This window comes from Apostichopus japonicus, chromosome 19, assembly GCF_037975245.1.
Source record: "Apostichopus japonicus isolate 1M-3 chromosome 19, ASM3797524v1, whole genome shotgun sequence".
Lineage (NCBI taxonomy): Eukaryota > Metazoa > Echinodermata > Holothuroidea > Aspidochirotida > Stichopodidae > Apostichopus > Apostichopus japonicus.
Window position 1 is genome coordinate 29,136,760 of NC_092579.1, and position 14,956 is coordinate 29,151,715.

The following is a 14,956-nucleotide window of genomic DNA, read 5'->3' on the forward strand; positions in this document are numbered from 1 at the left end:
TTTATTTGGAAATATTGGCACAGATTTACTGATCAAACAAAAGTACAGTATTTTCTGTTTTCAGAATTGGTCAGTAATGGGAAGCCCGAGCACAGTTTTTGTGTCATGTAACAAACCACTTATTTAATGAGAATTTCTGCAAGGAATTTGAGAGAAATAAATTGTGGCAACTTTGAAAACAACCTGCTTCGGATTTGGTTGCAGAAACTATGACATACTTTTGACCAAAAACGTTGTTCTCATTTTCTTATCTGAAACACTTTTTTTTTTTCTTCTTACAAACAAGGGAAGTATGATTCATTAGCAATATTTATTGAAATAGTGTCGGGTTACCTTTTGGGATATGAGCTCGACAATTTAATATGATTCCTGACAAACATTCCTCTCAGGTTTCAGTAATGGCTCACGGCCATTTCAGAACCGAGAAGGAAGTCACGGTAATAACCATCCAAACAGGAAGAAAAACAACGTTTCAATGGGATTTTGGAAAGTATTAGTGGTCACATTTTATGGTTTTGTGTGGGCGGTTTGATAATGTCTTAATGGTGCGATACCACACTTTACGACCCTACAGTGGAATACTGTACGTATGACAACATTAACATAGCTTAGGCTTCCAAGAATAGCCTGATGTGGTAAATAAAAATTTACGATGCAAAAATGCGAGTGGATTTTGTGCGTGGTAATTTACACATTATGATAGTATAATGATGGTTCAAGGCTACATGAATCATCAAGCGAAGGAAAGCAGTAATTGCCTTTATGGAAGTTGACTGTTGCATGCTCTATTGGGTGAATAGTAAGTTTGTGATTCTCTGAGCAAAGATAAACTTTTAGCAGATAATCTGAAACTGCAAGATAGTTAGTTCTCTGTCAGGATTCAATGGTATAATATCATACGTCCGCTGATCATGTACGGTTCAGATAGTGGACCGCTAAGCGTTTAAGCAAAATTTAATTGGAATATTAACAGTATAGTACATAATTCTATGAGTAATGTGGTAGCACTTAACAAGCAGTTCTAAATGTGTCGGAATGATTGATTAATTTCAAAACAGAAAATTGCAAGATTCTCTTCATAGCTGTAATAGAATTATTTTGCCAAAACTATCTTCATTGTTTTGCTTTGCATCCTCACAGCCTTTTGTCTCTTACCAGTAATTATCCTGTCAGCAAGAAACGAGGAAACCTGTAAACAATTAAGAACTATTATGTTTCAACCTGTCTCAAAGAAAACAAACAGATCTATTAAAACTTGAATTGAAAACCAGAGAAGAAATGTCCAATGTTTACATTACATAGATTTGATGTAATTAATCCATGGGATACTATTCAAGCTGTTGTGGCTGTTGACATGGCGTAAGAAATTTTCTTGTCTGGTTTAAGTTTTCTCTTTATACCAAAACTCACTCTATTTCTATTTTTCTTTTTTTTTATCATCCTCCAGGCACTGAGTGACTTTTGTGTGGCACCTGAACAGTTCATTTATAGTGAGGGCAGAAAATACAATACCGATAAGGGTTAGTATGTACTAGACAATATCAGAGAGTTTGGCTTATTTTCATTTTTAAATTCACAATGCATCAATGAAAGTATTCCCCCACCCCCATCCCACCTCCTCTCCACCCCTCTTTACCCCTCACCACCCCCCCATGAAAAAATGAATCAATCCATAAATGGATCAACAAAAACAAGATATAACTGGCTGATAGTTATCCCAAATCAGTGGATGACAATAACAACTTTTGACCAGAATGCTATTTACTAATTTGTCTAGGTGTATATCTGCTAGGAAGTTGTTGTACGTCTGAGTCACTGGCAAGGTTTGGAACATTTTGTGTCAAAAAATGTCAACGCCTTTTCTTGAAGGTTGAAGCAAATTTTCTGACAAGATGGTATTAAGGAAAGTTTAAAATCCGAAACTCAGAAATTAATTTGTAAAGAATATGTTTGTTGGACTTCAAAAACTTTTCATTTCCTTGAGGCCATTCCTTGAAGCAGCTTTCTGCTGTTGGATGGCAAATTTACCAAAATATCAAAATACGATCATTGCAGTTGATCGATCTAAAACTCCTACTTTTTTTTCCTTCTGACTAACCTTTGGTCAATCAGTATAAGTTGTTATTGATTTCATTCGATTTTTAACATAGAATCGCCCGGACACCTTTTCACCTTAAATTGTATTAATCACACGTAAAATGACCAACACTTTGAATTTCATCTCACTATTTGGAATAAATAAAAGTATGACTAGATATGTTAAATTGCTACATGTATTTTTGTGTTTTAACACAGAGTAATGTCGAAAATGTTATCAAAAAACTGGTTTAAACATGGCAAGGTTCCCTTCTGATTATTGGTGTTTTTTTTCCCTGTTCCGCTTTATTTTTGTCGCTGCTTTGAAACTTTATTTGGTCTTGTGGATAACACTTCTTTTAAAATGATTAATTACTTTGCCATCTGAGCACATTTCATTGAGTGCGGAATGTGTCAAAATCCAGGGTTTTGTAGGCCCTTTGGGGTTGGAGCAGCTGCTAGGTTGCATCTTCAATTTGCTCAGGCTTCCCTTCGATGTTTGGTGCCATCTCGTGAATTATTTAAACGAAGATGGAATACTTATGCCACAGTATTTTATTGTCAAATATGTTATGGCATCTTACAAGAGGTTTTATTTCTTTTATTACAAATTATGCTTCCACTGTGACATGTACAGTAACTAATAAATCTCTCTGCCATTAGCCATGGATCCTTGTAACTATACTCAGTTTTGTGTACATATATATATGTCTTGTAATTCTGTTTAGCCGGGAGCAAACTATCCCATAGAAAAAAAATAAGCAGGAGAACTGGCTAAGAAGAAAAATCTGAACAGTAGTAATGTATCAGGTGTAGAAATAAAATAGCAGTGGTAGTTCAGAATGACTTGAAAATTGTGTTAAAATTGTATTACAATGGAAAAAAAGAAAACAATTACATCTTGCTTTGAAAAAAATATATGACCCTCCTCATGTATACCATATGTATACCAGCCCACAATGTTTGAAAACAATGTGGAACCTTTTAAAGATCGTCCGCTAATTGTGATGAATTCAACTGATTCCTGTGTACTACCCCTCCCCCCCCCCCACCAGCCACCCGTTTTCATCTTAATTGATTTTTTTTTCATTATTTGCATCTTATTTCTAGATATTTTATATTATTACGTCGAGTGCAACGATCCAGTTGCAAGTCCATTCAAAGAGGTAAGTTTTTGTTTTAATGTTGAGCGGAAAAAAGAGTAGCTAAAGGCAGGATTCTGTTGACACTGTTAAAGAGAATGAATAATGGAAAACTTACTGGGAAATGTCAGACATTGGGAAAGAGCAAAGAAACTTAATGTTAGAACGAGATTCGAACCAGTTACCTCCGGGTTACATGCTCAGCATTTCTGCCAACTAAGCTATCCAGCCCTATGTTGGTGGCGAGCCCTATATAGCCATGTCATTGCTATTTCAGAGAGTCAGTACACTTTGAAAAGAGGTCTGCCTTCAGTCAAATGTGTCAAATAAGTGTAGTTTTCAAAGGTTAACTGGTTTATAACTCATCACATACATGTATTATTACATGTGTATTACTAGACTTTACACTCAGTAACTGAGCATTAGCCCCAAATTCCAAATTGGATTGTTTCCCTAACATTTGCGCCAATGACTTCACTTACGATTTATGTGGACGTTATGATGCAGTTAAACAATAAAATAAGAAAAATAAGAAACCTATTGCAAATGTTTGGTTTTGTGTTTCAATTCCAGTTTTGTGGTCAAAATTAAAGATTTCTTGTGAACTTTTACTTGGTAAGAGCTGTAGTATGCTACGCACCAAGTCTTACAGCTATTTAGCATTTGTTACACAAACATTGATAGCATATTTATCCATGTGTAACTTATTATTATATATTATATTTTCTTTCCGCATTGGTAGTACTTACCGTATGGCATCAAAACCGCAACGCATATTTGTGTACCTGCCAAAATAGGATATCATTGCGATAGCTTTTTAAAGTTTGAACTAATTGCCAATTCACAATCTTGAGAGAGAATTGGCTCTTTTCACTCTTAACACACTATTTGGTATGATATAATCAGACTATGCTTAATAAAGAAGTTCTCTTTTCTTTTCTTTTTTCCACAGTCCTTTTCACTTGCTAATTCACTGTATGACAAGGCCCAGAAAGACATTGATAATATAGATAGAGACTGCAGTCAGTCTGAAAGCGTAACAGTAAGTGCAGCATTTTACCACAAGTTTCGTTTTGTCTACGCATCAGGATATTCTCTGCTTTTTAACTCCTCTAGCCAAGTAATTCGAGAGGCCTTTTGGTTAACAGGACTTTAAGTGGAGTATGCATGAACAGTGTGTACCCAAGATACATTATTTTTGTCCCTCTATATTTTGTTACATCTGCTAGGAGCTTTCCCCTTGTTTTGTAATCTTTTCCCATGGTCCTTTGGTCGCTTCCTTTTATCCTCCCCCTTTTGTTGGCGGACAGTTTGGACTTTGCCTTGATTGATAATTTGATTGATAAGCTCACATCACACAGTAGCACATACTATTGTACCTGACATAAAGACGACGCAATCAATTTTCCTGCCGAGACAGAACATTAGTTATCTCTGTCTGCATTGAACCATATTCATATTGATTATCCTCCCCAACTCATTGCTAACGAGCTCTCAGCCATGTATATAAATCCCTCCATATGAGGAAACGATTGTTTCTGAAGCCTCATTTTTTTTTGATATATTGCCATGGTAACACATCTCAGCAGCCTAATTTGTCAAATTGTATTGAATGGTTACAGAACGATTTAGATAGGATCAGGAGATTACTTTGCCTGCTGGGGTGTCGTCTGCAACACATGTCCTTGGTTTGTTGCCATGGCGACAAAATCAAAGAGTCTAATAAATACGATGTAAGAAACAGGTAGAATGAAAGATATGTATCGAATCTGTTGAGGGTAGTGTTTATATTCTTCTCTACAATTGTGAACTGTTCAGTAAACACAGAGGTGTGCTTTATAACTATAATAACATCCTTAGAAACGATTCTGGGTATTAACTCTTATGGGGTTCAGTCTGTTGCTGTGGGGAGGGGGGGAGGGGGGGAGGGGAGGTGGGAGGGTTTCCACACCTTCAATAGATAGATATTCAAATTTGTGAAAGCAGCAATTCCAGTTCCTTTTGAGCGACTCTTTGCACTGTTGAACATTAAATATGTTACCAGCAAACTGCATTGTCTTGTCTTCAATGTTTAAGTTTCATTTTGAAGTAGATAGTTCTAAAGTGTAATGCACCCATGACAAAAATATTTGAATCGAAATTATAATCATTTCATTGAATTTTTCACATCTATGTGATATAATAATCCAGGAGAGATGATGTTTATATTCACTATCCTACCTCGAGTTATACTTGGTAGGATATGTAGAACTTGGACAACACATGACCCTCCAACCCCCCCCAACACCCCCCACACCCAGAAAGAAAAGAAAAAAGAAAGGACTGGAAATTATATTTTGTATCAAATTTCCACTGTCTGCTGGGTACCATTTTTTTTCAGTGTTGGGATGGAGATTTAAGGCCAGAAAACAGTCTGACAGATTTAGCAGAAATGCCAAATTCATTGTGCAATTGCGACAGGCAAGCCAGTCATTGAATGTGTGGACTACAAAACTTCCTCTACTGATTAAGTGTCTAATAGCTTGTTAATTAGGACCAGCCCAATAGTTGTAGCGACATCTCTTAACCGTTTTCCCAATTATGTGTTAATAGCACATAACTCGGTCAGTTTGCACACAGTTACAAGTTAGCACAAGACCTTGCAAATTGATCAAAGTGAACCAACTGCGAGATCGTACTTACCATCGAAAAATGATCTATTTTGTTAAGTTAACAATTTTTTCATAACCTTAGATTTTTGGAATCTGTAAGATCTTGAGTAGACATAAACACTGTATTGCTGATTGAATAACCTCAACTCACAAAATACTAGCTTCCTCACACCGAGCCCTATTGTCTGTGAGTAATTTTCAGATTTGACCCCTGTGATAGAAGTAATATGTCTAATTGCATCGTTTAGCAAGTGGGAAGTCACAGGTTTGTTTTGCCAATTTGCTCTAATCAGCAAGCTCAGCCAGGTCAAACCATTGTATGTTTGTGAGATGATATTTGACCTACAGTACCTGCAGAAGTTTGATCAAGAAGTCTGTAAAGTGCAAATTCCTATGCTGCCCTCCAAGCGTGCAGCTATTGTAATACGTCACAAACTGTGCTTAATAGCCAACAGCTAAAAATGAACAAAATGCCATAAATAGCATTAATTTGACTTCTGACACTTAATACTTCCCTCTATGAGTCCCAGCCCTGCAGTTGCGTACATGTACATCTTTGCATAGACTTTTTAAATTTTACTGTGAGTACTCTGCTGTTTTGCTAATGTTTTCTTAATGTTTAATACCTTCAAATTGCTACATAGCCCGTAAAATGCACTCTAAGAATGCAGGCTGTGCAAGGATTCTCCTTTTTTTTTATTCTCCATCAAGTATTTCTGAGTTTTCCAAAGTTTTCCCTATCAAAATAAAAAAATACCTACTTTTGCCTACTTTATTGGTTCTGACTTCTATCTGGGTAAACCTAACATTTTCAAATAGGCTTGTCAGCCTTGATCCACTGCAGATGATTGCCTGACCAGAAATAGATGTTTGAATCAGCTGTTCTAGCAAGTTGTATCATCTAGATGAATTGAAAGCTTCAACCGGTGACCAGGGAATGATCTCGCCTTGATTTTACCAGGTGTGTGACTATTTGCCCTCTCTTTGCAGGAAATCGTTATGGGCCTTTATTCTTTGTTTGGAGAGTTTCACCAGAGTATGGAATATTTGAAGGTGATCGCCAACTGTCGGTTGCTGAACGAAAACTACAAGTGGGCTATCTTCAGTCTGTGTTACAATAGCTTGTAAGTAATTCTGTTATAAATGAAGAATAACTTTTTTGTCTGATTTTTTTTTCATGATTTTTTAAATTAAATGACACAATTTTAGGAATCAGACGATTTTAAGTGAAAGCCTGATGCACTGGAGAATGAAGCATCCAAATCCGGGTCAAAACTTTGCAAGGGAATCTTTTATACAAAGAGCTTTGTACTAATTGCTATCTAAAACTGTCAGTGTTCTGTGCCTCAATACCCCCTTCACATTGCATGGATGAACTCACCCTCCTTGCACCCCTACTCTGAGTACCCGCTCCCCTTACCCTCTCCCCAGAAAGAGCAAAAACTTCATACTTCTTGCATGGCCATTACATGTAAAATCAAAGCAACTCTGATTTAGCTTGACAAGTCCAGTCTCATGCCCAATTTGTGTTATGCATTAATATTTACTGGAATGAAGTCTGTATGAAGTACATCTGAGAAAAAGATGACCATTGAATGTAATGAAATCATGAATTTCACGCTTGTTGCTCGGTAAAAAATGACGAGGGCTGTCGTCATAGTTTGGTGAGGTGCATTCTTTCTTTTGAGTATTTCTCTATAGTTTGTGCAAAATTGTAAATTGGCAACAAAAGTGAAATCGGTTGCTATAGTGACAGTACTGCCAGAGCCATTTGGGTTCAATGTGCCACAGTCCAGTGTGAGGCCTGTACAGTAATCAAACCGTTAAACCGAAATATTGACTTCCCCTGAAAAATAATCTCGTACGTGAGCACCATGAACGATGGAATGATGTCATAAACCCGAACGGGGTTTACCAATGAAACAATAGACATTAAAACTGAATTTATGGGACACCTAGACTAAATTGTTAATCATTTATTTCTCAGAAGCAGTGAAATTGTTTTCGACAACATGTAACTCTTATTTTAGAGATTTAGGGGTAATCTAATTACGTGGGTTAACATTAACTTGACACTTTGAAAATGACACAAGTTTGGAGCCTATGTAAAACACAGTTTTCCACCTACCCATGTGCATAATTACGAAGGTATGAATCCAGAAAAGCCTTAATCGTGTATATTCTTCATCAATTTCAAAGATATCCTCATTCCCCCCTCCCACTCCCCCTCCCCCTTCGCATTCCCCACCCTACTTTCCATGACGACTTTCCCATGAACTGGTAGTCATTTGAATTGATACTTTCAAATAGCAGTAACTTTTTTTGTTAACGTAGCATACAACGTCTATACCTGTCTAGACACTTTACCCAAAGGCCTCAGTGCCCTTAAAATGTTGTAGTTTTTATCATGCCTCGCCACAGTCAATCAAACCCCACTAATAGACCTGTCATGTAAACATTACTACCGGGGGGCCTCCAAACATTTGTTTAAAATAAATTCACCGTCGAGATGTCACATACTCCCCCCCCCCCCTCCTTGATGGTCCTCTCAGACTTATATTCAACCAACTTTTAATCAAGCAATTCTATTACAGTGACAAACTGACAAAAACTATACACACTGCATCGAGGGGCATTCCTGGTGATGAATGTAAGCAGTTTCTGTTATCTTAAGCAGTGTCTGTTTCTCAAATTTTTTATCATCATGAACATCTGATTGATAGGTGTGGTATCATTTCAAATCCTGTTGCAATTTGCATTTTGACGAGACGATGTCATTGGTTTTAGTTATAACATTTTTGTGAAAGTGATCTCGATAGCATTGTGGAAAAAAAGAACAGAAAAGTGGTGGAAAGTAATGGTAGGGTTAATGAAAAACAGGTTTTGCACTTAAAATAAAATAAGTTGTACTTGTACCATCGGTACAAGGGTTAAGATTTCTTAGGCTGGCAGGCTAGCTAAAATTTGGCAGGTATTGTCAGAAAAGAAGCAGTTCTTTGACAATTTTAAGCTATAATAAAAAAGTGCAAAAAAGTGATAAATTGTGACCCTGGGATAACTAGAGAACATCCTGAGTAAATGTACTCCATCACTCCCATTGCTTCTGATAAGAACAGCGTACAGGTTATTACGGTAGTTATAGCATAGTATTTTATTTATCGGAAGGTCTTATTTTTCGCGAGTCGGTCTTGATTCAAATGAAACAGACGAACGACAGCTACATTTGATGTATCGTTCTCTTGTGTTAGTTGACAAGTAATGACTCATTTTTGTTATTCCTTACAGGATGTTGTTATGTTACTATCTGAGTCATGGAATGTTGATTTTGTTGTGAGACAAAACAGTTGCATAAATTCAAACTAAATGTAACCAATCTCTCTGAATCAGATGGTCCGATTGAAATTAAGCTACTATTGTGATGGTGGGGGGGGGGGGTTGGTGGCTGGGGATTGACTATTACTTCCATTCTGAGATTTAGCATTAAAAGAGTTCTCTTTCAAGTTTTCAAATTTGAAGACTTTTTCCATCACCTCCCCACTCCCCCCCCTCCCCCCCAAAAAAGAGAAATCTGCAATAGGGTGGTAGTTGTTGTATGCCAATGACATGTAGACTTGGCTAAAATAAAGTAGTACTTAATAGGTATGTATGTGAAAGTACTGAATGCCTAACATGATAGGATACAAACATGCACTGGTTTCCACAGTGATAAACAAATGTAGTGACACTAACAGAAAACAATCAGCAGGCATGTGTTGTGCTTAATGCATCGCTTGGTGGGAGCAGAACAGTAACATATGGATCTACCTATTCATAATACCTATATCTATGTGAATTGGTTTCACCAGTGCCATCCTCATCTTATTACAGTCAAATCCTTAAAACCGGTCTGTTATTTTGCCAACATCTTTCTGTCTTATTTGGGTTGAAAGCCTTATGAATAAAGAGAAGAGCTGTGAACAGCTCATCCAGCTGGGATAATTTTTTCTTTACTGTAGTGTCATGTCCCTCTTCAGAGCACTAGTACTTTCAGTATGAGCAGTATGAATATCATGTTTCTATCAGATCAAGGTTAGGAACTGTTTGTACTGTCAATACCAGTGCTTTGAGAGCATGATATTGGTGTACAGTTTAGAGTGGTATTAGCATTAGGAAATTGTCCCAACTGGCTGAACAGCTCACCTATTTTGACCCTAGTGACGTATTGTAGTACGAGTTGCCCTTGTTTATCTCACAGAGTGAACAGGAGTATTGCCTATAGATGGAATAAATTATAAGTTTACAAACTAATTTCATGGGATGTCAATTTCAAATTATCAAGTTCCTTCAAGCATCGCTGCAACGTCTTGCTCAGTTTTGATGTTAACATGATACACTCATTGTGTGTGTTATCATTAAACTTTCAGGAACGTAAATGAAGATGTGGGTCGTCTTGAGGTTGGGGCAGTGGGAGGGGGGTGGGGCGGTGGGTGAGGGTTAAGGAATGGTCCTTGAATTGAAAGCATTCCATGGTAGTTGGTAAATAGTACTGTCTGATTGGTCGGACAGATATTATGTCTGATAATTGATAAGTATTAACAACTGTGGTCCACAGACTTTTGAGCCAATAAACCGGGCTGCCATGAGGATGGAGCCACAACCCACCAGACCCCCCCCCCACCCTCCATCTTACCCCACAAAATTTTTACTCAGAATGTATTTAAGGTAGCTGGAACTGTGGACTTGATGTTCAAAAGAAAGCTTAATCGTTCTCTGTCCTCAAGCACCAAAAGCTGTTTTATAAATTTGGAAATTAAAATTCATGTTATTAAATCTGTTTGTTCCTTCCCAACAGGTCTGGTCTGGGATATCAAGTTTTGTTTGGTGCCATTCTGGGTATGCTGTGGCTCATTGCTATATGCCAGGGAACTCTGTTAGCTTCGAGGCTTGGCAGGAGGTAAGTATCAGCAGAGCTTCCATTTGCTTCTCCATCCCTCCCCCCTCCTTCCCCTTAAAAATCCCCCCTCCCCCTAAAAAAATCCCCATGTAATTGTTATCTCAGTAGGACAAGGGTATTGTATTCAAGGGTGTACACTCTGTGTAGGATACATGACATTTGCATAATTTCATTTTCATTGAACTAGCATCCAAACATATTTAAAGGATGTGGTGCTGAATGTTTCACAGATTAGAGACATCCACCTCCCCGCCCATGTCCTTGCATTGATTTTAAGAGGCACAACCAAAAAAAATTAGCATTATCCACTCCTTTCCACACTCCTCCTAAACTCTTGACAGAAGCAACTTCTTTGTTAAATTTTGTGTTCACAATAGTTGTGTATGTGAGTGCCTTTCATACAGAGTCGTACCCCAAACAGATTGTTGTGTTAAAAACAGTTTGTGAAGTTAGGGGAGGAGGGTACAGTTGGTCAAGGGAGAGTAAAGTAGGGGGAGGTGGGGTGTGGTGGGCGTGTTATTACTGTAACATGCACCAATTCAGACATAAACAGACCACCTGTCGAGTGATCGGACACAAATTGGTTCATCATTGGTTTTGTTTCGTCGTTCTCGTTTAGGAAAATGAATTACGATGGGGGTCAGGAGGATCCATTTCTGCCTCCGAGGGACGGCGCGGCGACTCTTGAGAGGTACAGCGCTCGCAGGGAACAACCATCAACATCTGGAGTCGGTCGAAGACCTACCTCTGCAGTCAGCCAAAGGTACTGAGGGAAAAAAAGTGTTTTCTAACTAATTTGTCATTGACTAACACATGTTTGGGAGTGGGACGAATGCCTAACAACATTGCTAGAAGGGTTTAGAGGAGAAGCCAATCAAACCATCATCAGTATACATCTGTAATGATGGAGAGGATTTTAATGCAAAACTGTCCCCAATTAAGCTTAGAATAGTTTTCCTGTTTTGGGATATGTCATAATTTAAAAATTATATCCGAGGGTGCATATATTTCTGAACGTGTGATGACACGGTCTCACCAAGAGGTGAAAACTCTGTTTGATTTTCTTGGATATTTGTTTAGTTTTCTTTTTCTTTCAAAATTAACCAGTGGTGATCCTGAAAAACATAAGAGTATCAAGTTAAACGTCAAACGCATCATTTATTTAGCACAAACAGTGGAAAGACACCCCTGTATCATAGAAACCAACAGAATGGCAGCAATTAAAGACAGAATTCTCAAAAGTTGAATCGCCGGTCGTTCCTACTGTGATGTCACTTTCAGACATTTCGTTTCTTCCGTATACGACGGAATATCTGAAACATCTAAGATAACTCCCGAGAGAAACTAATGAACTGTTTTGGGATGTATGTGATTGTTTCGGTTAATGATGATGGCTAGGTTTATTTCTCCTGTCATAATCTCTTCCCTAACATCATAATTTTAGTCTCTTCATCGGCCTAATCGGTATCGACAGGACGGGGTCGACGGTAGAAAACATCGATGTTTTTAATTGCCCGCCTCCTCCCTGGAGCTCTTGAAATTTATGGAGAATTGAAATTTATGGAGAATTAAGTCTGGTTATTTTGCTAACAAAGCTATGACTCACATGTCCTAAAAAGAAAGCTACGTTCCCAAGACGGGTTTTCCTAACATCTTGTCGACTTCTTGTCTTTTCTCTAATTTCAAACGGTTGCTATGGAGATTTTGTGCTTCAAATTTCCTGGCAGCCGTAAATTTCAAATCTGCCCAATGGTTTTTGTTGTCAAGTGCTCTGTAAATATGTTAGTATTAATGGAGGTGGCAGCAATGTTGGATCTGTGTACTATAAATGGAGAAAAGAATGCATATTTTACCCTGAAATCTTGAAAAGAGAAGTTGATCTGAAAATGGGGGGGGGGGGCAGGGAAGGGAGGGAGGGGAAGGGGATCATTTTTTGTGGGCAATTTCACTGGTCATTACACTCCCCTCTAACACTTTATTATTATCTTAACTAATATTAACTTTGTATGCTTATTTTCGTACTAACCGTTCACATTCTTGCCATTATTAATGACGTTTTCATTTCGCTTTTTTGGGGTATATTCAATATATAACAAACATACCATACAATTCCTCAGTTGATCTTTGGAACCCAGTTCCGTCTTGTGACACAGGATCCTTGCGAGAGAAATGGCAGGGAGGCATTACTTGAGTGTCCATCAAAATGCGTTGAAATCAACCTGTTTTAAACGCTACGTTGCGTGTTATCCAAAGTACGGGCCCATTCAGACCATGTGTGGATACACCAAGCACATGCCAAGCTTCTCTAACTATACTAACACACAAGCTCATAGACAAACAATGTTTTTGGATTTGACCTATCCAAAAATCATTCTTCCTCTCACTCTCTTATTCACCAGTTCAAACGCTTTGCCACATTTTCCTGTGATTATATCTAACCGGTAAGTGGTGGTGTAACTCACGTTTTGATTTCTTTATTTTCACCATTTTATTTTGGGGCACTAGACATAATGAAAAGGGTATATATACTAACTTTCACCGCTCACAAAGCACTTCACATATATAGTATTATTCATTTCATGATGAGGGATAAATGATGAACTTGTGAAAGTTGGGTGAAATATAAAATAACTTGAAGAAAATTCAGCCTCTATTCCATTACAACCCCTCACCCAAATTTCATTCAATAAGCAGAATAAAACAAATGCACTGGTGAATGGACTAATATTTTCCCAAAATAATTTTTAGAAGTCAATATTTTGCTTTCCTGTGACAATTTTGTTTTCATGGTAACCAGGATTCATATATTTATTTATTTATTTGTTTTTTATTTAACCCTAAAACTGGTGATGCAAATTATTCATAAAGGATATGAAATTTTATAGTTCTATGGTAAGTAATTTTGTGTGAATGTATAGCCACGAACTAGTCGGCTGAGATTCAATATCATCTAATGCAACAGTATATTGATATGTTGCACCAGTTAAATGTTCCTGTTGTTATTTGTAAGACACATGTTTGTGAACATTTGCATTGAAAATTTTACATGTAGTATTTGCAACTATATCTGCCTCCTGCATTTTGTGTGTTGTAATTTTGCCCATTTTGCGAGAAATAAAGAGCTGCAGCCACAATAAAGTGTGTCTGGTTTGTGCAAAATAAGTCAAAATCAGGGTTATGTATGGTTTGAAGGAAAGAGAAGAAAGAGAGGAGGGGGGTGGGGTGGGGGAGCGGATGTGAATGTCGATAGGTTATTGGATTAACCAGTCGTCCTCAATCATAAGCTCAACCCACAACTGACTTCCTGTTTGTTCTTTTTGCTTGCAAGTTTTGAGATACTGGGTACCCCAAATGTTTCTGATAGAAGGCTCTGGTAAATGTGGTTATTAAATTGAAGAGGGAAGGATGGGTATTGGAGGGGGGGGGGTTAGGTGTAGATCATGACACAATAAATACAAATAAATGACCAGGATATACCAGGATGTAGTGCGTAAATGATAAAACTGTAACCATGACATTTCACTTGATTTTGAGGAAAATATGTACATGTGTTGATGAAAGCAAATTTATTCCCCGTGTCAAAGCGTTCTTCTATATTAAAATAATCCTTTTTCGTAGTATCGCAGAACAGGCATGTTCACATTGCATGTAATGCAATTTAAAAAAAAAAAAAAAAAAAATTAAATCTTTTTATCTCACCATCACTGTTTAAAATGAAAAGTGCCTCGAGTGTAAATTTATCTTCATTTCTAATGTTGCTTTTCTACAGGGGCTCCTCTCTTATCAGCCAGTCAAATGTCACAGTACCAGACGACTTGCCCCCATCGGTAAGAGAATTGTTTACCTATTGTTTTCTGTTTTGTATTGTTTTGTTATGGTTTTCAGTTTTATGGAGTTTTAGATTTTTGTTAAATTTGTTCGTTATTACTAAAGGACTTATATTCAACTTCATACTAACGTCGCACATCCAGAGTATTGTCGCTGTTTATGTATTTTACGTGCTAAATCCTGCTGTGACAAGCAGGGCTGTCAATACATACTTGAGCCACACAGACCGTAGTAAAGGGTCCATTGTAAAGTGACCAATGGTCACTTCTTCAGGCAATCCGACGTGTGACCATTCTGACTTTTTTGTGATTATTAACTTCTCGATA

At 37.5% G+C, this 14,956-nt stretch overlaps 1 protein-coding gene across 2 annotated transcripts in view; it reads left to right on the forward strand.

Annotated features, from left to right (window-relative positions):
- LOC139960710 (protein tweety homolog 1-B-like) overlaps positions 1-14,956 on the forward strand; it is a 68,237-nt gene that overhangs the window by 44,034 nt on the left and 9,247 nt on the right. The window contains exons 7-14 of one of the 2 annotated variants that reach the window (XM_071959294.1): positions 1,448-1,520; positions 3,187-3,242; positions 4,171-4,260; positions 6,860-6,993; positions 10,701-10,802; positions 11,422-11,565; positions 13,202-13,243; positions 14,572-14,629. In XM_071959294.1, coding sequence (XP_071815395.1) covers positions 1,448-1,520; positions 3,187-3,242; positions 4,171-4,260; positions 6,860-6,993; positions 10,701-10,802; positions 11,422-11,565; positions 13,202-13,243; positions 14,572-14,629 — 699 coding nt within the window. The remainder of the gene's footprint in view (positions 1-1,447; positions 1,521-3,186; positions 3,243-4,170; positions 4,261-6,859; positions 6,994-10,700; positions 10,803-11,421; positions 11,566-13,201; positions 13,244-14,571; positions 14,630-14,956) is intronic. The other variant, XM_071959295.1, reaches the window with a different exon arrangement.